Here is a 26,211-nt window from a genome sequence, read left to right as displayed (position 1 = left end):
CTTTATGAGCTCCACCGGCTATATAATTGTAGCAAGCCAGCAATTTTTGTTTACACCTACATATGTTTCACTATAGCATACGCGGCGGCGCCAACCTTGCGCTGTTATCACACACCGCACTCTCCACATCATAGCCAGTTTAGTAGCAGCCAAATAAATATGTATTTGAATATGAAAAATACATATACGCAACACCAGCAATAAATGTCCAGCATAAGAAATGGCATAACTGTGGCATACATTTGCAGGAAAAAGTATTTTTCTAGCAGGTAAAAACAGTGTGGTTATTACGCGCTCATTGACCATTCGCAATTGCAAAATGCCGGCCACCGCCAAACACCAATGCTTACCTAGTACATATGTGGAGTGAAAAATAAACTGAATTATTCAGCGCATATTTCTCGCGCTCCCCAGTCCACCCATTCTTACGCCCACACGCTACGCTGTCTGGCGCGTCCCGACCGTACGGAATTGTAAATATGTATGTGTGGCGTGAGTGAGCGTAGTGTTTTTCTGATTTATCGTGTTTGCAATGCCAGGTATGCAATGCATTTCAACATAATTATTTCGCATACAAAATGGCAATCCAGAAGACACATACGCACACACCAACAGCTGCTGTTGTAGCTTGCACACGCCTAGAACTGACGTTGTGCCTTCGCTCGTCTGACTCTTTTGTCTGCACATTAATCACTTTTTCACTCTTCGCATATTTTTCCGCACGTTTTCGCGCATTTTTCATAAATTACTTGCCACTCTTGTGCGCAAGCGAATAGCGCGATTGTTTGTGAGGGTGTGAGTTGGTGAGTGGTAAATGCTGACAAATTATTATTTATAACTTGCTGCGAAATTTAAAGCTAAATTAAGAAAAGTTGTTTGAGTATACTTTTGGTGGAAGGAATTAGTTACGATGTTTTGGTAATTGATTTAGGTGATTAATTTGTGCTTGGTACTTGTTACGTCGCACTGAAACTTTCAAAGTTTTGGTCGTGATTTGACGTTAAATTTAAATTTCTAGCACTTTTGATATAGCACCCAAACGCTATTGAACTTGTGGAACTTTTAATATGTCTGGAGAAGTTGTTTAATTTGAAGACAATGTGCAGTTTTCAAGAAAAGGAAACTGAGAGAAAGTATAGGTATATATCGTCAACTAAAATGCAAAATAACGTATCATCAAAAAATTCGAAATTGATTATATTATTGATTACGATTCACTAACATACATAATATAACATATGTCCAACATTTTCAGGTTCTGCGCTCAAATATAGACCAGTTTTAACCAATATTAAAAATTTGTTTCACTCTTGTTCCATTTTATTTCGTGTCTCATTCACGCTATTGTAAAGTTTCGAAAATTGTGTTACGTTGTTTTGCATTTTAGGTGACGATATGGTCATTATTAATATATTTTAGTTAAAAATTTTAAATTTTCTCAGAATTTATATATTCGCTTTATAAGCACAAAAATTGGGAATACTTTGGGGGTACTCTAGTCTAGAGGAGTAAATTTCAGGAAATAAAGGAAGTGAAAATCCTCCTGTATACATATTTTTAAATAGCTAAATTTTTAAATTTAAAAAAATGCGAATTATTTTTCTTTCACTTAAAACAATATACATATGTAATATAATATAGTTTTGAGCTTGTGGAAAACTTCTTACAGCTACCAATGGTATACAATTTTTATACTCTCGCAACAAAGTTGCTAAGGAGAGTATTATAGTTTTGTTCACATAACGGTTGTTTGTAAGTCCTAAAATTAAAAGAGTCAGATATAGGGTTATATATACCAAAGTGATCAGGGTGACGAGTAGAGTTGAAATCCGGATGTCTGTCTGTCCGTCCGTCTGTCCGTCCGTCTGTCCGTCCGTCCGTCCGTCTGTCCGTCCGTCCGTGCAAGCTGTAACTTGAGTAAAAATTGAGATATCTTGATGAAACTTGGTACACGTATTCCTTGGCTCCATAAGAAGGTTAAGTTCGAAGATGGGCAAAATCGGCCAACTGCCACGCCCACAAAATGGCGGAAACCGAAAACCTATAAAGTGTCATAACTAAGCCATAAATAAACATATTAAAGTGAAATTTGGCACAAAGGATCGCATTAGGGAGGGGCATATTTGGACGTAGTTTTTTTGGAAAAGTGGGCGTGGCCCCGCCCCCTACTAAGTTTTTTGTACATATCTCAGAAACTACTATAGCTATGTCAACCATACTCTACAGAGTCGTTTTCTTCAGGCATCTCTATATACAGTTCAAAAATGGAAGAAATCGGATAATAACCACGCCCACCTCCCATACAAAGGTTATGTTGAAAATCACTAAAAGTCCGTTAACCGACTAACAAAAAACGTCAGAAACACTAAATTTTACGGAAGAAATGGCAGAAGAAAGCTGCACCCAGGCTTTTTTTAAAAATTGAAAATGGGCGTGGCCTCGCCCACTTATGGACCAAAAACCATATCTCAGGAACTACTAGACCGATTTCAATGAAATTTGGTATATAATATTTTCTTAACACCCTGATAACACGTACGAAATATGGGTGAAATCGGTTCACAACCACGCCTGATTCCAATATAACGCTATTTCGAATTCCATCTGATGCCTTCTCTGTATAATATATGTATACATTAGGAACCAATGATGATAGCGGAATAAAACTTTACAAAAATACGGTATTTGAAAAATATATAAATGACGTATAATTAAATCTCGATTATCACTTTATCATGCGAGAGTATAAAATGTTCGGTGACACCCGAACTTAGCCCTTCCTTACTTGTTTTGTAGATATTTTATTTCTATTTAATATGTATTATCAGCTTTGCATTGCGACCTATAGTCTATTCTGCTCTATAATAAAGCTAAGTATTTGGCCAAAGAATATTTTTCAAGAGTAGAAGTAAATATTAGCAACAAATATTTAGTAACTGTACTTGAAAAACTCAATATTAATAATGAAAAATAAAATTATTATAAAAGCGATTTAGACGTTGAGTGTTCCACAAGTTCAATAGAAATTTTCCGACATTTAGAAACAATTTTTGTAAAAATTTCAATTGCTGTCTAGCAATTTATTATACATATTTCTGAAGTTTGCTTAATTGTAGACGGTTATTGCAGCATCATTTATTCTTATAAAATTTTATATTGAAAATGATAACTATTTTGTTTGTTTTATTTAAATTTATATTCAATTTACTACAAAGTTTGGTCATCATCACAGTGAAATTCTTGAGATCTCCGACGGCACTAAAAGTTCCTCCACTGCTGCAATAATTTCGACCATCTCGGTGGATGAGACCTGCAAATAAAATATTCCCGCAAAAATAATCCATAATCAACAAAACAAAATCAAAAACTTTCAAAATGGCGGCATTTAATAAAGTTGAATTTTACCCCAAATGTCTGGCCTGAAAAAAATTCGTCTTTTGATCAAATAAAAAAACCGATGAGTCATCCTATGTAAAATAATTTACAGTATAGGCAAAAAAATTTATGATGATGGGATCATTTGTCTTCGAATTTGCACTGCAGCAAAAACGCTGTTTTGGGAAAAGCATATTCAAACCTAAACAGATAGTTCTGATGGAATTGAGAGACTTCCGCTTAAATAGCAGTAGTTCAAACACTATTTGAGATTGATTTACAATCTCAATATGTTATTTTCAAAGATATAAGCTAGCGAAATATGATAAAAAAGAAAAGTCGATCTGAATTTCACACTAAGAATGTCGCTTCACTTATGAACTTGTAAAATGTCTGATTTGAACTTGTTGAATACGAACAGCAACAGTTTACCTTGAACGACGTACTGAACTTATAAAACACTACACATTAATACACCTGAGTGTGCCTTAAATCAATTTATGAATTTATGGAACATCAAATAATTAATACTTTACTCGAAATTCAGCAAGCAGATAAATTTAATATCGAGGAAATGGAGCGAAAACTATTGAAATACAAAGTAACCACAAATTATGCTCGGAATTGTAATTTTTATCCAACTTCTGAAGTGCTTAAATATATAATTCATGAAATTTTCAAGTGCGTGAAGTGAAAGCATCTATGGTGGCAGAAATGGATTTTAGACGAGCCAACCAAAAGCAAAATAACTAAACATATAAAATCGCAGTTATCTGTGTGTAAAACCATGAATATGAAAATTTAGGCAATACTAGAGTGCAGTGTTCGTTTTAACTGTATGTATTAGTATACGTCCGTCCGTTCAGCTACTCGCCACAGCATGCATCAATGAAAATGAAAATATTTTGAAAATGCAAACAGATTGGTAAAGCAAATGGTCAATATTTGTACTGACTATGGCTCAGCCTAAGCTCTTGCTTTGGCTCCAACACCACACACACTCACCTATGCTTTGATAAATACAGGCATATGAGTGGAATGAAAATGAATGGCGACCAGCAGCTAGTGGGGAAATTGAGAAAAAAGTGAAGCTGTCAGCTTGAATTGTTGTATTTCTGAAAAGAGTCTGTTAGCCGTTTCATTGCACATGCATGCACATCGGCCGGCCGGTCGGTAGGTTGGCTATGCGGCTGCAATGCCTGAACGTATGCAAATGCAAATGGCAATGCAACACACGCACCAGATTGCTATTGAAAAAAAATAATGGCAAAGCAAAAAGTAACAATTTGTGGAAAAAATTGCAAAAATTGCTATAGACCAAAATCGGAAGACTAACCAATGAACGCGCTAACCTGCTGGTCGTCGGTTGGCGGTCAGTCTAGAGTGCGTGGGTGTGTGTGTCGCTAAAAGCAGACTAGCATATTTGCCAGGCACGTTTCATTCGTTTTGCTTGGTTAGGTGCTCGGTTTGATTGCGGCAACACACACGCCAACATACACACACATACATACACATATGCTGTTATAAAAATGATTTTTTTCATTTCGCAATGTTTTTTCTTCGCAGCAGCTTTTGAATTTCATTTTGTTTCTTGCTTTGTAGCAAAACTATTTGTATGCATGTGCTTGCCTCATAGCATAGAGCGTATGTTTGTTATTCTTCTGACTTCTAAATTTGTTATTGTTTTTTGTGATTATTATTTGTAGTAGTCGTCGGTGTTTACTTTCCTAGTATTTGTATTTTTTTCTATTTACTTGCTATTAAAGTTCGCTTGAATACATTTTGATGATGCTCTAGCTGAAGTGCGCGCGTGTTCAGCCGATTTTGATGACTATTCAACAGCGCGCACACTCATACAGATGTCTGTAAACAAGTAGCGTGTGCATAGCGTGATTTTAGGCGTTTGCTAGAGTAAAGTGCTTCCAAGTGTTTGTTGCAAGCAAATATGCATGCAAAAGTGAATATTGGTTATAAATATTTGAAAAAATATATGCAGTAGTGTAATTATTAGTGCAATTGTTTTTCAAAACCATAAGCAAAAAATAATAATTTTCAAATGTCAAATTGGCTTCAGATTTCGGGTGTTCCACAATTTCAATTTCAATTTTTAATCGATAAATTGAAATTAAGGAAGCAGTTTAACAGCAATGTAAACACTTTATATATATTAAAACTAATTATTGGACGCAGGAAAAGGGAGGTCAATATTAATTACAAATATTTAGCTTTAGCAGGACACTAATGCTTATGTACTTATGCTTTATAAAACTCCAAAATAAAATAAAATAATTACAAAAATGCCAATTTATGCTTTAGATTTTGAGTATTCCACAAGTTCATTTGCCTTCTAAAACTCCCAAAAAAAAGTGTTCAACAAGTTCAGTAGTAACTATTTGCTTTGAAATATTAAAAATTAATAATTAAAAAATTAAAGTTTTTGCTCTAGATTTCGAGTGTTTCACAAGTTCATTTGCCTTATAAAAGTCTAAAAAAGTGTGTTCTACAGTTCCATAGCAACTATTGGCTTTGAAACACTCCAAAAAAATAAAAAATTTTAAAACGATAATTTATAGATTAGATTTCGAGAGTTCCACAAGTTTATTGGCTTTTTAAAACTCCAAATAGAGTGTTCCACAAGTTCATTTGCACTTTTCAGACGCTAAAGGGAAGTTTTCGTAAAAATTTAAAATGGGGCCTCGAAGTTTATTATATTGCAAAGCTAAAACTGTAGAATTTGAAAAAAAAAAATATTAAATGTTTATGAGCACTTTAAAAACATTAAAAGATACTTTTCGTGAAAAATTATTCTTTACTATTTAGGAAGCGTTTGGCATTTGCGACCTATAACAGATATACATATAAACAAAACTACAAATAATAATAATACAATTCATTAAATTATAACAGTTTTAATTGACGCAATATCACTCTTCATAATATCCCAATTAGTATTATTATGTGTTTTTTTTCTAAACCCTTTACGAAGCAAATTTAATACTGACTAGCCACATTCATTGGCTTTTTCTGACAATTATTACAAAGCATATAAATCAAATAAAGCAACAGATTTTCTTAGTAATAAATATTTTATTGCCTGAAATTTCCATTTCAATATTTTTTCTTCTTTTAAATGCAATTGAATAAGCAAATATCTGATTTTAAATGTACACAGCTCATACCGAACTAACCTTTATTTATGACCCATATTCTGCACAGCGTACACATACCAACACATTTGCTTCATTTTATAGCAAAAATTATGCCCAGAAAACCTCTCCATTACTCCATATAAATATTTATCTTTGCAATCTTGGAAACACTTTCACGAAGATAATAGCGGAAATAAACTACGTAAGCCATACATATACAAATGAATATTAATTTTGAAGTAAATTCAGCACAATAAACCCACAAGTTATGTGTGTGTCATATTTGTGTGAGTTTAAGAAGAAAAAAAAAAAACAGATTTGCCTTCATAAATGTGTGAACATGTTAAAGCAGCATGTAGCATACTTTCAGGCGCCAGTGAAAGAGACGGCCTTTTATGTTACATAAAGGCAGTTATAGCTGTTTATATGCGAACTGTTTGGCAATATAAGCTGCATACAGTCGAATAAAAGATTGAATATCTATACATGAAAGCAAACAATTGAGTATAAGGTAGACGATAAGCATACTTTCATGCGCACAGAAGTTTAAATTTGCATTTCTTGAACACAATGTAAGCTTATGGTGTGCTTCTGAGTGAAATATTTGTGGTTTCGTAATATTTAAATACCATAAGTTGTTGTTGTTATAAGAAATTATTAAATATACTTTACATGGCATGCTTCTTGGCGCAAATTTATTAATCAATTCTTATTTTACTCTATGTTCTTTTAGAGAAAAATTTGTTTTTTATCATAGGAATATGTATGTGAAATTGAGAAACCGCTCATTTTAAACAAAAAACCGGCTTGTAAAAAATCAGTTTGAGCCTCAGCAAATAGAATTGTTTAACAGAGTAAATAATATAATATATATATATATGCTGCCTCCATATGTAAAAAGTTATGTTATATACATATGTTTCTTTTTTGTGGAATATACTTTCAGGCGCTTATTATTAACATGAAATTTTGTATTTCAAATTTTATTGTTTGAAACCGATAAAACTTCAAGTTTATCACATAAAATTTATATATTTTATTTTAAAACGAAAATACAATTATACTATTAGGCGCCTCCGCCTGCGTTTCACAACAAATTGATATGCAATAAATTAAAAAAACAAAAAATATATAATTTTATTGTTTTTCTAAAATACACATATATATATATATACATATGTATTGTATATATATACCTACGCATATAATACAATACCTATGTATATATATTTACACGTATTTAACAAATACTTCTGTCACATACTTTCAGGAGTTTACACAGCTTTTCTGACATTTCAAACATTTTTCTTTAATTTTTTATAGAAATTTTCACTTTTTCTATTAAATTATTTCTGATTACGTTATACAATTGTTTTAGGTAGATGTGTTAAATCTATAAAAATTAATAAAAATATACAAACATGTATGTAAAATATTACATTTATGTGAACTTTTCCATTAATACTAGTGACCACCGTTTAATACCCACTTAAGCTCACCTGAGCTTACAAAATCAAGTCTAACATTTTTTTAAATCACACACCCACTCTTTTAGTCATACTTCCTCTCTCTCCTTTCCCCCACCGGAATCCTTGACACTCATATTGCTGTCATTTTAAGCTAGTTGTTGCCTGTTTATTTGCCAGCGAATATTGAAATGTATACAAAAATTGTTTGTCTTTTACACACGCTTACTTACCCATGCGCCACTTTGTATTTGTGTTTCAACTTTATCAATCAATCAGAAATGCATTTTGCAGGCAACAAAAACAGCAGAAACAATAATCTACCGGCAATTTGCATTTGAATATGCGGACACAGATAAAAAAAGTGAGCAAATAAATATATGCTATATGTATGTGTGTGTGTGGCAAGTGAGTTGCAACAGTCGCTAGTTGTGGCAGAAAGCAAAAACAAGCATATCAGCAACACAATCATCAACTGCAAACAGTAACACAGACAGCCAACAGCAACTCGGACAACTACAGTGCTAAGCAAACACGTACTGAACTGTGCATGTTTGTAGTTATGAGTGCGGCATGTACATTTGTATATATATTGTATATAAATTTTGTGCTCGTGCAGCGGCCACTGACCACCGTAATCATGCTGCTCTAAAGCTTGGCAACTTTCTCATTGCCAGCTTGTTGTTCTTATTGTTTTCGCATTTCATTTTATATATACACATACATACAATTATATATGAAAGTTTGGTGTAATTGCACATCTGCTGGTGACATTGACAAAATCACTAAATCGGCGGTGATTCGTAGCATATTTTCGGGCGCCATTGCGAGTCACTTTATCGATAACTGTCAACTACATATAAATACAGGCAAGCGGCGAAGGGGTGCAGCGCGAGTAGACAATTTGTTTGGTTGTAAGTAGCCAATGAGCGGGTGTGTCGCTTACGCTATTGATGGCATGTAAATGACTGATTAAAAGTGTTTAATTTTTAGAGGCAGACAGTGCTTTATAATTAACTAGAGTCTAACTAAGCAGCTTTGCAAATAGACCTTTTTCTATTCAGATTTTAATTAACTTTTAAAATTTAAATAAATATACATTTAGTCAATGAAAAAATTCTTAAACTCGAGTTTATTACCGATTTTGGGGTTTACTATGTTATTATATAAGTGGTAATTGTTATACTCGGGTTATTAGGGATTTTTATGTTGACTTTAATATATTAATGACAAATGAAATTATTAAACTCGGGCTAATATTTTCTTTTTGGTGTTCATGTTAATATATAAATGATAAATACCATTTTTAAGCTCGAGGTTATTAGGGATTTTGGTATTGACTTTAACATATTAATGAGAAATGAAATGTTTAAACTCGAGTATATTCATCATTTTGGTCTTTATGGTAAGCATATAAGAAGTTTTTTTATTCTTGTGTTTATTATATTTTTGTGAAAACCGCTAAACACTAATTACGAACTCGGAGTTTACTATGTAACTTGCCTTTACTTGCAATTACTGTCTGTAATTTGCGATTTATAAACAAACACAGAGTTTACCATACAATTTTTTTTTTTTTTTATAATCATTTGTACAATAAAATATTTATTATATAAATACATGAAATCGCAGCACTGGCTACTAGGCCTTCAGTATCAAATATTGTGTCTAAAAAAGTTTATTGAAAAACATATTTTTCAAAGCCACACTAATGTGCCGTTCTGGGGTTCCAATACTTCCAAAAACGGAGTTTAATACAGAAGAGTATTGTAATTTAGACTTTTTGGCGTTTCTTATGTCAAACATCTATCATAACATTGGAGTTTGGCTAAATAAAGTACCCAGTAAACCTTTGTTAGAGAAACCAGGTCTTTATAAGATATTACCTTTTTAAGAAATTGCTGTCTAGATTCCTTATTATTTTGCTCTCTCAAGCAATTCATAGTTTTTAGTTAGGGAAATCAGACATTTTTATCAAGAGATCTCCAAGTAAATCTCTTAACTAGAACTTCATTTGATTTCGCCTCTCTCAAGCAGAGAAATCAATAATTTTCTATATTTAGGTTCCTTTTTTAAGGCTCTTCTTCAACAGATATACAAAAGTTTTGCTTGAAAATATTGTTTCTTGCCATGATCCTCAATTTACGCGCTCTTATCGTTACCACATCATGCTCTCTCTCTCTCTGTCCACAGTTATTCCAGAAAGCTGCTTGAAAATTAACTGCATTCACCTCAAAGAGTACGCGCTTAAATGCCATAATGTAATTTTAATTCGTATCTCACAAAAGAAACAATGCCACCAACAAATACAACAACAGGCATATGCACAACATTACACCAACTAAAGTGAGTTAATGAAAATTGAGTAGCGTCGGCTATTACGCAAGCAACAAGCAAACGAAAAGTATAAAAAGAGTGCAAAAGTAAATTGTGGAGAGGAGTAAAGTGTAAAATAAGAGTAAAGCAGACAACAACACCGTTTTGATTTAAAAAGGACTAACGATAGCTTCATCAACAGCAGCAGCAGCAGCTGCTGCATCATCAACACTACTCCACTTTCGTTTCAGCTCCTGTCGAATATGGCAAACATTTACTTTTATTTCTTGTATGTACGCTATGCGAGTGTATGTATGAGTGCGTGTGTTTGCGTGATGTAATGAACAGATGAGCTGTGAATAAACGGCAGTCAAGTACAGAATGGTAATGCTCAGTCGGAAAGATGGCAGCCACCAACTAGTATTGACAGCCAGACAAGCAGCACAGCCGAGCGGGACGCGGCTGTGGTGGCGCATTGATACTACGATACTATGAGCTCATGCGTGTGCCAGTGTAATGAAACGCAGTATTGAAGTGTAGTGAGGCATTTTGGTTTAATTTACGCAGCTTTTAAGATAATTGAACCTGTTTTCGGTGTATTTAATTGCGAGTTTTTTGTGGATGGCTTCGGTGTTAGTGTAATGACGGAAATGAATAAATAAATAAGCAAATAAGCAACGTTAAACGCACATTTTGTTGCTTAGACAGCTAATAAATAAACAGTGCTGGTAACATACATATGTATGTATGTATACGCAAAGCAAAATCGATGAGTTGTTGCTTTTTGAGGTTTAAGCAATTTTTTGTTTCATTATTATTAGGTAACATAAGAACTTCTTAATACATCCAGATCCGCAGAATATTCTTTGCCAAATTTCGATAAAAATCACAAAAATTCTTGGAATTACTTTTAAGATCTTAGCAAAATTAATGAATTTTATTATTATTAGTTTTTAAATTGTTTTTAAAGTCTTCTATTATTATAGTTTTGTTTTGAGCAATGATCCTTGTCAAATTTTGTGAAGATAACTTGTCAAGTTTTTCATACAAGAACTAAAGTTTGATCGTTCAGTTTGTATGACAGGTACAAGCTATAGTATCCGGTATTGGTGGTTCCGACAAACGAGCAGCGTTTTTGAGCGAAAATTACGTGTACACGTTTTCAGATTAATTTCTCAAAAACTGAGTGACTAGTTGGCGTATACAATAAGGCAGCTTTTATGCTGATCTTTTATACTATATATTGTATGATTTATAGGGTCTCTAAAGTTTCCTTCTAGGTGTTAAAAAATTCATGACAATCTTAATACTACCTTGCTAAGGGTATAAATGTATTAAACTAGTTATATATATTGGGAAAAAAAATTGGTCTCAAAGTTTCAGATTAGAAACTTCCCTTAACTACATATTCGTTAAGTTTTCAGTAAAGAGGCAGCCATATCATTAATCACACTCAGCCGGCTTACCCTTTTTCTTTTTTGCTTTATTAACTTTAATTTTTAATTCATTAATTTCTACTATATACGACTTCACTGACTCAATGGGAGCGCTTTTCAACATTTCTCATCTCATGAATTGGTATATTATGCTATTTTCATATTAACTCGAAAAAAATAAAAACGCAGGAGTGCACCATTTTCCTTTCCATTGGTTTTTACTTATGTATGTATGTGTGTTTTCGTGTGTGTTTTTAAACTGTATGAACAAAAATTATTTCGTTTATGCCTGTCTTATTTCAAAGCTTGAAATGGAATGTGAGTGCAACATGCAATGTTGCATGTAGTAAATGGCCCACTGTCGCCGGCATAGCGCTGCCACCCAATTGGCAATATAGATGGTTGCAATGCATTTACTCACCGGCAATTTATGGCGCTGAAGCTAATATTGTTATTACGATTTTTTACGGCCAAAATAAATAAATTCCGAATACTTTTCTCTCAAAAAGTAATTTGCATTCACTTTTATAAAACCAATAAAAAATATATACATAAAAATTTAAAAAAATAGTTGTAGAAATGAAAGCACTGAGACCATACTGAGGCGAATATTTTTTCGCAGTCAAATAAGTTGGGCGTGTTCGCACTGGCGCCTGAGGCTAGGCCATCGCTGCAGCTGCCGCCATTGGCCTCTAACAGCAAGGCAAGTGTGAGTGTTGCATGCGTGGCGTTGCAATGTGTAAACAACAGTTGATTGCTGCCGCCACCAGCTGGCGTTGCGCTGCACGAAAGTCAAATAAACAAAAACGTGCCGTCAGCCGACAGGTGAGCAAACACCGAAAAGTGTGCAATGAAAAATTAAAAAAATGGCCTTAAAAGGCATTTGAGGCACACATATGCGCACACATTTGACTTACGTTTGCAGAGGTTGCGTGTGTGTGTATTTTTGTATGTGCCTGGGCATTTTTTTTCAACAAATTTATTGAATTACTAAAAAATATTTCAAATTAATCTGCAATTTGAAAGTATTTATTTTAATACACTGTGCGTGCTGTGAGAAAAAACCTGTTGTAAATATTTTGCTTACGCGTACTTCACTTGTGTTCATTAGTTTTACTCGTAACAAATAGCGTAGCTGCAATTTCTCACAGTGTTGTATTTTCAATCAGCGTGCACGCGTTCGTATGCGGCATGTGCGCTGTCAAATATTTAATTTTAAGTAAATGAAGTTAACAAATATTTATCATTGGACTTATTTAATTTTTATTTAGTGATTTTTGGGGCTGTTTGACCGCTTTTTGCCTACGAATGGAGCATACTTGCAAGAGGCGCTCATATGCGCCGTGCATATATTTTAAATGTTTATTATATACACATTCAATTTAACTTTTTTAGTACTCAGCAGCTGTTGACAGCGTATTGACGTATTCCAAAAATAATGCCATAATGTTTGTATATGCTCAAATATGCGTATGTATTTGTAAAGTGAACAAAAAAAAATATATATATATATGAAAATGAAACTATTACTATTATAAACGAAAATAATAATAAACACTGAGAATTTTTTTCTTAAAATTAAATTTAAAATTTTCCAAAATCAAAAAATTCAAATTCTTGATATTTTGTATTTGAAATTCCAAATAGGGGGGAAAAAAATGTTATGTAAAAGTACTATCAAAAATACTTAAAAGTATTATTTTTTTAATTTTATTAATTTTTTTTATTTTCAAATGTTTGTTTTCTGAAAACTAAGCTGAATGGATTCTCTTTAAAAAAGCTAAGCATTGTTGAAAAAGTAGTTCCTTAATTCTTAAATAAAAAAAACAGTTCTCAAAAAATTAAAAATAAATTATTTCTTTTATTTTAAAATAAAAAATATAAATTTTTTAATAAAACTAAATAAGGTTGCAAAATTATATTTTAAATTTGTTTAAATGAAAACATTTACACATTAAAAAGTGTTTCCAGTATTTTTTAGTTTTTTTTTTTTATTCCATCGGTTTTTAATGTAAAAAAATTATTCGTAGTTATTAAAAATTATTAAGAATAGCAAAATTTGATTTTTTACAATACACATACATATTTAAAAATTTAAACTGATATTTCTTAATAAAAGCTAAAAGCGTTTTTAATATTTTTTTTATTTTTATTCGACTAATTTTCAACGAAAAACAATTTTTAGTAGTTATTGTAAAAGTTATAAGCTGAAAAATATAATATTTTTTAAATACGTATAAAATGTGTATTTCAATTAGTTTTGAATAAGGCAGTAAAAACATAATTACAAAAATTAAAAAATAGTTATATTAAATAAAAATATATAAAAAAAAGCTATTTAAAACATTCAAATAACGAAAATATAAAAAATTAAAACCATAATAATATCCAGTTCAAACCATAATTTTATAAAATTTTTCATTTTTTTTTCACTTACATTTTAGTTTCCAATTCTATAAAATAATATTATGTTAAAAAAACATATAATTTTAAAATGAGAGAAAAAAATAAATAATATTAATTAAGAAAATAAATATTAAATTAAGGGGAAAAAAATAAAAAAAAAAACAATCATATTAAATTTAATTTTTTTTTTTCCAAATTTACTAGTTTCCAGTTCAAAAAAAATATAAAGGAAAATTTAAAACTTTCACTAAAAATAAGTAATTATTTTTTTTTTTAAGTTTTTTTATCTGACTTACGCCCAAAGCGCTTTTGTATAATTATTTCACAGAAATTTATATTTTCAAACATAAATCGGCCCCCCGAACTCACATTTCTTATATAAATTATCTTTATCTATTTTTTTGCACTTAGCTAAAACTTTGCGACTTACGTTGTCACACCAAACCTTATTTTCGCTATAGAACTAGATGACTCACTTAAGTATTTGCATCACGCTCAGCTAATGTTGGTTTATCGCCTTGCTGCTCAAAGCAAATCCGATCCAATGAGTTTCGAGGCTGCCAACAGCAAAACTATGAAGATTATAAGACTTTTGCTGTCCTGTTGGCTACGCGTTGCCAAAGCGAAACGTACGTGTTGCGACAGTGCACTATTAGTATTTTTTCCGAGCAGCGAAAGTTTGAGGGATTTTCATTTTTTTGTAATTTTGTTTATTTTTTTCGTTTTTGATATTATACTATTTTTTTTTTTAAATTTTTAGATTTTCTTTTTTTATTAGTTTAACCTTTTTTCACAGTTTTTTCAGCTTTTTTGCCTTCATACACATTTGGAAATTTTCTGCTTGTCGCTTCAAGTAGCTTTTGTGCTCATCTCCGTCGCCGATTTTCTGCCATTTTGACATATCTTTCGCCACATTCCACTACATTCCACAAACTTTCACTCGTTTTCGATCTTCTTGTCAGTTAGCTGCTTTCTTCTTCTGCTGCACCGCACACCGCGCCCACCGTTGCCACTGCGCGTCGTCATGTACAAGATTATCCTTTTAAATTGCAATGATTACTTTTTCGTCATTGCACACAAAGCCACAAATACTCCCACACACACATATTAGGGTTGTAGCTCTGCAAGTCAGCATGAAAATACAGCCAAATGAATAACTAACTCGCCGCGTTATAGCCTGCGAATGAGAGTTGAGTGTTTGTGAAGTTTGCTGCATTGCGCTTTGTTGTGCAACTAGTTCAACTGGCGGTCACACAACAACAACAAAAACTAGACTAAACTGTGAATGATATTATTTTGCTATTTCCCACACTTTCATTCGCAATCACACAAACGTTGCTCTGCTGGCGGGTTGGTCTTTCGCTAGCCACCGCGGCGTATACGCAACCTCCACTTTGGCACCAACTCAATGCGTGTGTGTGCGCTGCATTGGCCCCTCCAGCGTTCTGTCACGTTTGCTGCCTGCTATCACTGCAAGACAGCGCAATCATTCAAGCCAACAAGCGAAAATATTTATATTCATGTCGCGGTGTTGCGAATGGCAGCGCGCAATGACTGTCCGTCGCAGTGCTGCTTCTTGTTATTGCAATTGTTGTAGTGCGCTATGTACATTTGTCTGTGTCGCAATCAGAAACGTGTTAAGAAATACTTCATGTTCCACTTGCTCGTCGCAGCTTCACATTCACAATCCCAGTCGCGTCGAGTTAAAACCAGAACAGTCAACCGAGCGACTAGCCAGTGCGCTATTTGGACATGCAGTCCTTGGCCACTGCTGCAGCGTGAAATGGACTTGACCGTTCATGCTTTTTTCATTGACTGCGTTTTTAATTTTTTTCGTTTTTAAATTTTTTGTGATTTTTTCTTTTTTTCATTTAGTTTCTATTTTTTCCTTTTCTTCATTTTGTTTTCCTTCTTTTCGTTGTTGCTGCTGTTGTGCTCGTATTAAATGTCATTTCACATTTCGTGACAAGTCGGCTAATCTGACTGGAAAGTTATTTATTTCGCCTCACTGCATCGCACTACGACGCTTGTGCACCTCTCTCCTCACCTCAACACACCTTCACTCACACATTCTACTTTACTACTCAACTTTGGGCGTACCAAGCGCAGTCTATTTCGTCTGTAACGTTTTTGTATTTGAAATATTTTTATTTTTTACTTTCGAGTGACCCGCTCGCACCTGCTCTTTTCCTTGCCCCGCTCTTGCTCCTAAATACGTACATTTGTTGTGGCGCGTGAGTTGAGAAAAATTTCGTATGCTAAATGCATCCATTTTCTTTTTCGTTGCTTTCTCTCCGGAATCATTTTCCATACCGAAATTTCGTCTGCAACTCTTTGCTGTTTTGCTTTCCGCACAAAAAATTGCTTTCTATTAAATTTACGTTTTTTCCATGCAAATTTATAGTGTCCACGTTGCTTTTTGACCTTCTTCAAATGCGCCGGCTGATAAGGAATATAATTGCAGAAAAATAGCGCAATAATGGTAAAGTAAATAAATTTCTGCACTATTAAATGTATGGTGTCAATGAGTATACAGTTCCGAAAAAAAATTAAATATTTTACACAAATGGCGGAAAATATGCAATCGGTAGTGCTTTTGTGAGCTTTTATAAAACATACTTTTAGACGCGCAAAAAAAATTGTAACGGTAAAAGTAATTTTTACTTTGCCAAATTCTTGCAGTTGTAATACTATCAGGAAATTTAACGGTCCCGTACACTTTCCCGAGTTTGAGTTTGAAAGTATACCTTTAGGCGCATAATCCAAAAAAAAACTTTTTATGAAATAAGCTGCTTATAATACACTCAGAATTAAGCCACTTACTATGATTATAGATTGTATTGATACTCTTGGGGTTTATACTTTTTTTATTTTTTGCTACTAAATTTTGTAGGTAAACAAAAATTCAAAATAATATTTAAATTTTTTATTGCAACAAAAATTTAGAAGTCTCGAAAATTTTGAGTGAACGCTTTTAACAACGATATCATTGCGCAAAATAAGTCTTTTCAAAACCGATTCATTTTTTAATTTATTTTAATCTGGATTGAACTGCCATACAATATAGTTATTATTTTCTATTGAATTTTTCACAGCTGCAAGAGAGCACTAAGCTCAATAAAAGACAAGCTCCAGCTAAACTTGATCTGGGTTCCCGGACACAGGAACTTTTTCGGTAACGAAAAAGCAGACGAGTTGGCAAAGGCAGGAGCTTTCCTCAATGAATCCGAGGCGGAGCTAATACCAAGCCCGCTAGGATCGATAAAAGGAGAGATCAATAGACAATTTCAGCAAATTGCAAACAACAGGTGGAAAAACATTACAAAATGCGTCATAACTAAACAATTATGGCCAACATATGACACTAAAAGAACAAATGATTTATTAAATAGGTCAAGAAAAAGTATTTACAGAATAACAGCTACCACAACAGGGCACTGGCCATTTGGGGAACATGCGTCCAAAATGGGACGATATCTGCCGTGGCTGCGGAGTAGCAGGGAACAAGGAAACAATTTTCCACTTTCTCTGCGAATGCCCAGCTCTAGCACAGATCCGACACAAAACACTCGGAATCCACCAAGCACCAAATCTTGAATGGATTTCCACCAAAAGCATATCGGACATAAGTAGTTTCATCGAAACCTCAAAATGGTTTGAGAGAAAGTGAAACGTAATAGCAGATACAGGTGGTTCTACGAATAGTGTATCAAAATGGCACATCAAGTGCTAATTGAGCCCGATAGGGCTGCACTCCTACCTACCTACCTACCTACCTATTGAATTTTTACGTTTGTTTGTAGTATTAATAGGGAAAACATTTCTTTAAGTGTGGTGACAAATTAACTTAATAGTTATTTAAAAAAAGTTTATCTTAATAACGTTTAAATGGTGGCATACCTTCCTTCCTACCTTCCTTTCTACCTTAAAAAATGTATGTAGATACATATGTATATCGTTAAAAGCGAAGCATGTATGAATTTGCAGTCAATAACCTTCACAGTTATGTACTATACGTTAAAAATTTCATAGACAATTTTTACATTTCGAATTTTGTATAATTTTTTTTAATAGAAGATCTAAGTTTAAAACTTCTCTTATACTTTTTATTAATTAGAGAAACTTTATTGAATTAATACTTGAGCCTAAAGATATGCTTTTAATTTTTTGCTTTTTTATATTCATTCATGGTATGTATTTTTCTTCACATAGTTAATTTGTGTGGTTTAAATCAATCTGAACTGCTCCCTAAATGCTTGCTGGCGTATTTATAGTCTACAATTTTGCTTCATATGATAAAAGATAATATCTCTATCAAAACAAAAATATTTAGTGCTAGACAACTGAACTGAACATCCGTTACAGTAAAACCAGCTTGAGGGGGAACGATTAAGTACCAAACACGCTTAAACAACAAACATGTTCGGACTTGATATCGCAGCGGACTTAAGTGGCTCTGTTAAATACCCAACCCGAACAAAGTACTTCGAGAAGTTGGAATTTTTCGTAAAGCATTTAAGCGGGTTTTACTGTATTTGAAAATTTATTATAGTACAAATTGTGTAGGTGTGAAGACATTTAGAGTAATTTTTAAGTTTAGTATATCGTCACCTAAAATGCAAAATAACGTAGGATCAAAACATTCGAAATTGAGTGTTTCATTGATTTCAGTCCACTACTTCAACATAGATACATATAAGTACATATTTCCAATATTTTAAGGTTATGCTATCAGATATAATCCAGTTTCAACCAATATTTAAATTTTGTTTCACTCATGTTCCATTTTATTACGTGTTTCATCCTTTCCCCTGCAAATTTCCGAAAATGTTGTTACGTTATTTCGCATTTCAGGTGACGATATGCAGGTTCTGTGTAAGTTCAAAATTTACAACTTGTTCTTTTTTTGAATTTTGTTGCATACTTTATGGTGTGAAGATTTTTGAAGTTAAAATTACTCACCCGAACTAAGTAAAATTCGCCTGCAATTAAATAAAAGTTATTAGGAATATATATCTACAAATTCGCGTAACTTTCATATAAAATACATATATAATATAATTTAGGGCGCTTAAGGTACTTGAAGTTAAAGTTACTAAACAACACTAACTAAATAATATCACTACTGAGTAAACTTCTTCTACAATTACATCTAAATATATTTTAGATTAGTTATCTTTAACATACTTTATGGCGTTTAAGGCGTTTTAAGTAGAATTGATACACTCACGCTCAAGGAAGTTGCTGTTAAGTTAAATTTAGTTTATAGTACAGCTATTTACATATGTATCTCACATCACTTTAGTTCACGAAAATGTTACTATAAAATGCGAATACAGTATTTATTGTCCCTTTCGCCAAGCTAGCAGATCTTCACTCTCCTAATTTGTGCCATAATTCAGCAGTGCATGGGTGTGTTTGCTCATTTTTTACACTTTGATTGCTGAATTATTAGCGCATTCACAATCAGATCCACACTCACATACTCATGCGGTAGCACTCATACTCATACACACATATGAGCGCATTTATTCGAAGCCGCCCTAAGCAGTTGTGAATTGCGCCACTGACAGGCGGGAACAAGCCACTCAAACAAATTTAATGCGCCAACACACACACATACACACTTACACAAATATAACAAAGTGATGTATGTGGGTTTGAGTGTTTTGGTGCGCGTGTGCGGCTTTGTCAGTCGAACAATAGTTACGGTGCGGCAATGCGCAGCTACTTAAGAAGACAAATTGATGTTAGGCGACTTGAGAAATGAAAATGCTGGTGCCAGTTGAGCTGACTACATGCGATTGCTGACAGTCAGCAAAAGCTAGCGCTTTGTAAGGGATATATAGTAAAGGAGTACAGTTATTTTTTCCAACTACAGAATTATTGCTCACACGACTTTTTGGTGAGCGTAATGCATGTGTGCTAGTGTAGGTTTATGTGTGTGTTCCCATGTATGTGTATGTCTGTCCACAATTGCAGCTGTGTGCGTACTCTAGCGCATAATTTACTGCGATAATTTATTAAGTTTACTTTGGCACAATAAACCGACGACGAGTATGTGCCGAGCAAATAACTGTCTCTATGTATGCGTGTGTGCACAGTAATCAAGCGATTAAGTTTATTACTTAGGAGTAGCTTCTATAAAAAGAAGCGCAAAATGCTTAAGCTTTTCCGCAACTACTCTCCACGCCACCAGCGAATTCTCATATTTTTATATAATTTTTCATTTTCTCTTTGCTTTCGCTTCTTCTCGTTGCAGGGTCGCTGTAATCGTGATAAACCGCCGTGCAAATATTTTCATCCACCACAGCATTTGAAGGATCAATTATTGATAAATGGACGAAACCATCTTGCCTTGAAGAATGCACTGATGCAACAGATGGGTATGGCAACTGGACAGCAAGTCATACCGGGACAAGTGCCAGCCGTGGTGAGTATAAAAATAAAAAATGAGCTTGGTCAGTAGACAATGCGTATGTTTTTGTAAGCGCAGTTCATATTCCATAATATCATGCTTAGAAGCATACTTAAGGGGCTGTAGCGTAAACTATTCCACATGCATTCAATATCATTAGTAGACAAGTAAGAAGATAAAAGGGCCAGCTCGCACGATTTTTCATAAATCAACGAACTGGCACTTGTGTGGCTTAGAGCAGCAATGTACATAGAGAATTTTAATGAAGGAATTCAAGTGTTCGCTTCTGAGCTTATTGAATATATCTATAAGAGGTATTGCATAACTTGTGGCTGCAATCAATCAAGGGGATGTTGCAGAGAATTTAAGATTTTTGCGCGATCGAAAAATTGTACGTCATAATGAGTTGAGAGTTGATTATTTAGAAGTAAGAAAAAATTTTAGAAGCATTTTTTACTACTAAGAGCCTCATATCAATCTCCGAAAACTTTTTAGATCGGATCACTAAAGCATATAGTTGCCATACAAACTGATCGATGAATGAGCGAGATAAAAAAGATGATCACAGCCATTCTAAATTTTACTGGGCTAAAATCTTTGTGCTTAGATGTAGATAACTCATGCCTCTATCTTAATATCAGCTATAAATCTTTTAAAAGGAATCTGTATATCGAAATATAACTGAATTTATTTCGAAACTACAAGAAACCCTGGAATAAATAAACGGAAATATAAATCAATAAGTCCATTATCTCCTTTTTTATAACACAAATTATTTCTTGATTGATTGGAAAAGAAAAAAATCAAACAACAACAATTTTTCATTACCGACAGTTACTAATTAATTTTTCTTGCTTGAATGATAACAACAACGTCAATGGATATGTAGAGTACTCCTAAATTTCTAGCTCAGCGAGAATTTATTTATGACTTATTCAGTGCATAAATACCGAAGCATATTTTTCAAGCTGTCATTTGCTCCAGGCACCTCGCTGCCTCTTTGTGCTGAACTCGGCATACTCCAAACTTCATAAAATATTTCTGTCACTCCTTTTCAAAATTAGTCAGCAGGGCAGTTTGGAATTATTTTTCGCAACGGAATGCATTATATTAATTTAAAATTCCAACAACCGAATGACATTGACACATTCTCACTTCGCGCCGTAGCATCGTTCGTTTACAAGTCCCCCAAACGAACCCAACCTACGTGGTCTTCATGCTCATCATCAGCTATTCATCAGCTGTCAAAGCTGGCGAGCGGAAAAAGTCGAAATGCGTATTTAAATTAAAATTCATAATAAACTGTCGCAGCGCAGTGGATGGAGTGACAGCGCAGGCTCTTAATAGCAGCCAACAGCTACCAGCCATTGGCGACTAAATACTGTCATTAACGGCGCGCATACTTCTACAACTTTTCCTTACCTTATTGCCAGCAAATGACTTATTGCACGTACACATGCAAGCAGTAACTGTCTGTGTGCTTGTTTGCCTGGCGCGGAGATGAATAACAAATCCATCATTTTCATTTAGCAACAATGTCAGTTGGCAAGCGTTTTGTGGAAAGGGCTGGGGCATAACCCATTAGCGCACCCGGTATATATGTGTGTCTAAGTTGAACTTTACATATTTATATCACATTGAAAGCTTTAAAAGCTCACGAAGACAGCTTTATTTTTAGAAATTATGACTTTTATTTTTTGTAATTAAATTTTTTTTATACATAAGTCATACAGAATTCTAATTAAATATTTGCACATATGAAAATATGCTATAGAAATTTTGGAACTTTTTTATTTACAGTAGATATCGGTTATATGACAAACCGCTTGTATGCAAATTTTGGTTATATGCAAAATTTTCATATTTTAACGCGTTATACACGGATTTATTGTATGAATTTGGTTGTTTGAATGCAAATCGTTTATATGCAAATATCGCATTTATGCAAAAAATTTTCAACAAAATTGAATCGATACGTACAAATTTTAATCTGTTTTAAGCCTTAAAATTAAACAAAAGTTGTGTGCCAGACCGTAGTTGGTTGCAGCGTTGGTGCCAGCGAAATGCTCATAACTTCTTCAAGATTTACTGAGAAGCTGGCGAAAATAACGCAGCAAGTGCAGAAGTCTTCACTACTAACCGTTTGCCTCATATCCTTGAAAATTTTTAACCGAATTGTATATTTAATGCCGAAGAAACCGGGCTGTACTTTAAGGCGTTGCCAAATGGAAGTTACAAAGGCAAGTATGAGAATCCAAAGGGATTCAAAAGTCAACCGCCACATATAAAGGTGCATATTGCATTGGAAAGTCGGCTAAACCACGGTCCTTTAAAGGAAAACAGCCACCGCTGCCATATTATAATAATAGAAGTGCTTGGATGACGAGTGTTATTTGGAAATGATTCTAATAGATCTCAATCAAAATCTTGAAAAAGATAACAAGCAGATATGTTTGATTGTTGATAATGCTCCTTGACACAATACTTATGAGAAATTCTCAAACATTACGATTGAGTTTTTGCCACAATATACAACTGCCCTTATACAGCCACTTGATCAAAGTATCATCCACTCATTTAAAATGGAATATCGACAAATCTTAATAAAAAACAAACAAATTTGTGTGTTGAAGAAGGGTCTATCTATAGTTGAATTCCTGAAATCTCTCACTATTTTGGATGGTATCAAATATACAAATCGTGCTTGGAACTTTGTTAAGCAGCAAACGATTAGTAATTGTTTCAAAAAGGTCGTGTTCAAGATGGTACAAATTTAAAAAAAATTGTTCATTTCAGGCAGGCATAGACAACATTGAATTCATTACAGATGAGATTGCAGCCACTGAGGCCAAAAACTATGAATGGTGCACACTTGATAACGAATACATACACTGCGATAATGAACTTGTATGCTTCGGAACCATGCCGGACGAGACGTTGCGTATGTATTGGCAGTCAAAGAAAATTCTATTGAAGATGAGGAAGTGTTCGCGCAATCTGATACTTGTATTAAACACCCCTCAACGAAAAATGCCTTGCTAAGCTTAGATTAGCTGCGTGACTATTTTTTCCATAACAATATAGATCCCGTAGAGGATTTTGAAGACATTGAAAATTTAATCCTGAGAGTTCTGAAAAACAGAAATGCTAGAAGAAAATAACAGATTTTTTAAAGTAAATTTTGAGAATTTTCAAATTAAATGAATTTACTGAAGTGAAATGTAATTTTTAGTTACACTGAATAAATTTATATGTTCTATTTCTTGTGTGCAATTTTTTGTTTACATCGAATTGATTGTGTATATGCATATAATTTGCATATAAGCGAATACCGCTTGTTTGCAATTACCGCCTGTATGCAAAATTTTTTTTACATTGTAACAATTGCATACAGCCGATATCTACTGTATTAAAAATAGCTTAAAATTATGAATTTGTTTATAGAAGAAACTTTGCTAATTTTTTGAGAAGTTGAGTAAATGTTATATGGCGTATAAGTGCTTTGCTCATTTGGTGAGGAATTGTCTATATGTTGGTTATGGCGTATGAGTAACATTTCTACCAGTTACCAGTTTTCAATATTTCTTGTTTATTTTCGTACAGACAAACGTACATACATATGTATATACAATGGAGGCTACCGATTTTTAGTTATTTATATTATGTAGCTGTTATTGTTGTAAGATTCGCATTATACAATCACAAAATTCAAATTTGCTGATATATAATACATATACATATACTGGGATCAAATTGAAAGGTGAATTTTTAATTTATACTTCGCGTGTTTTTCGGATCGGTATTTTTTTCTGTAAGTTGGTAGTACTGTTCATGATATTTATACTACAAGGTCTGTCGCAAAAGAAACAGAACTTTTTAAATATAACTGTTTCCGATGGCGCCACCTATTGGTGGGTATATGAAATAAAAAGTTTGATCTCTTGTTGACATTTCGTAAAAATTTTAAGACAATTGGATAACTACAATCGATGTTATCGATCAAAAAGTGACTGCAGCTTTTGGTCATCGGTCAAAGAGCAAATATTAAATTTTGTTTTAAACTTGGAAAAACGTTTACTGAAACATTTCAAATGATGAAAAAAGTTTATGGTGATCAGTGCCTAACCCGTAATAATGTGCATGAGTGGTTTAAGCGATTCCAAGAAGGTCGTGAGGACCTCTGTGACGATCAAAAGTCGGTCGTCTTCAAAAGTCAAAAATAAAGGCAATGCTGATTTGTTTTTACGATTCCGAGGGTATTGTACAGCGAGAGTTCATCCCACCTGGCCAAACGATTAATGCTGTGTTTTACCTTGGTGTTATGAAGCGTCTTTTGTCACGTATTCGTCGTGCTCGACCACTATACCGTGAGGCAGGGTCCTGGCGCCTGTTGCACGATAATGCGCCGTGTCATCGGCCGACGCTTGTCACTGATTTTTTGACAAAAAACTCCATATTAACCATTAATCATCTACCCTACTCACCCTACTCACCTGATCTGGCACTCTATGATTTTTACTTATTTGGAAAACTTCATTTGCCCATGAAAGGACACTGGTTTCAGGACATTTCAGCTATCCAAAAGGCGACGACCGATATTCTCAAGAGCATTCCGAAAAATGACCTTAAATACTCATTTGAAATGCTAATAGACCGGGCTAAACGCTGTATCGAAGCACAAGGAAACTACTTTGAATAAAAAAATATAACTTTTGAAAAATATAAATTTTTTGTTTTTTTTTTTTTAACAGTCCTATTTCTTTTGCGACAGACCTTGTAAACTTCATGTCAAAATATGCATTAGTATGTTTACTATAAGTATAGGCCGTTTTTTAAATACATTTTAGTTATCACTTCATATAGTTTGCTTTACTTATTGCTATCTGTTATCTCATTTTTATTTTAGTCCGATAATTTCAGTTAATTTTTTAATTTTTTATTTTTCCAAATTTATTTGCAAAATTATTTTACAATATTTTATTTATTATTGTTTTATATTCATCTCGCCCCTCCTCCACCCGGCTTCCTCGTGTCGTTTCATTAAAACTTAATCCAATACTCATCGGAAATCATTGCATTATGAGTGAATTGAGGTAGAAACTAACAGTAAATATGTGAAATAGTCACACACGTTATTCATAAGCAGCTAAAAATTATTGTTAATAAATATTAAAAAAAGATACCTACTGTAGTAATTATTTTTCAGTTGGGCCCCAAAATGATTGTTGTTTATCTTTCTCTCTTTCTCTCCCTCTCTTTTTCTTTTCATTTTTTTCTTTCGTGCTAATCTCATAGCCTCTTGTTTATTCACAGGCCACAAATCCCTACTTAACCGGCATACCGGCCAATCCGTACCCTAGTCCATACTATGCGCCTGGAACTTTAGTGCCTGCATTACTCGGACCAGATCACACACAGTTGGGTCAAGTGGTGCCACAAACGGTACAAGTGGCACAGCAGAAAATCCCACGATCCGATCGATTAGAGGTGAGTCCAAGGCATTTCAAGCCATTTCATTTTTAATTTCTGCTTTTAGTATACTTAGAAACATAAAAAAAACTTACAAAATGAAAATATTATTAATAATTTATTAAATGCTTTTGTTTGTTTGTTTTGAGAAGCAAATAACAAACAAATAAACAGTT

The 26,211-nt window shown here is 33.5% G+C and overlaps 1 protein-coding gene across 10 annotated transcripts in view; it reads left to right on the top strand.

The window, feature by feature from the left end:
- LOC120770074 (mucin-19) overlaps positions 1-26,211 on the top strand; it is a 387,036-nt gene that overhangs the window by 331,091 nt on the left and 29,734 nt on the right. For 8 of the 10 annotated variants that reach the window (XM_040097212.1, XM_040097209.1, XM_040097208.1 and 5 more), the window contains 2 exons: positions 20,411-20,581; positions 25,862-26,053. In XM_040097212.1, the coding sequence (XP_039953146.1) occupies positions 20,411-20,581; positions 25,862-26,053 (363 nt within the window). The remainder of the gene's footprint in view (positions 1-20,410; positions 20,582-25,861; positions 26,054-26,211) is intronic. The other 2 variants (XM_040097213.1, XM_040097207.1) reach the window with 1 other exon arrangement.

Source organism: Bactrocera tryoni, chromosome 3, assembly GCF_016617805.1.
Source record: "Bactrocera tryoni isolate S06 chromosome 3, CSIRO_BtryS06_freeze2, whole genome shotgun sequence".
NCBI lineage: Eukaryota > Metazoa > Arthropoda > Insecta > Diptera > Tephritidae > Bactrocera > Bactrocera tryoni.
This window is presented reverse-complemented; position numbering and strand designations above follow the sequence as displayed.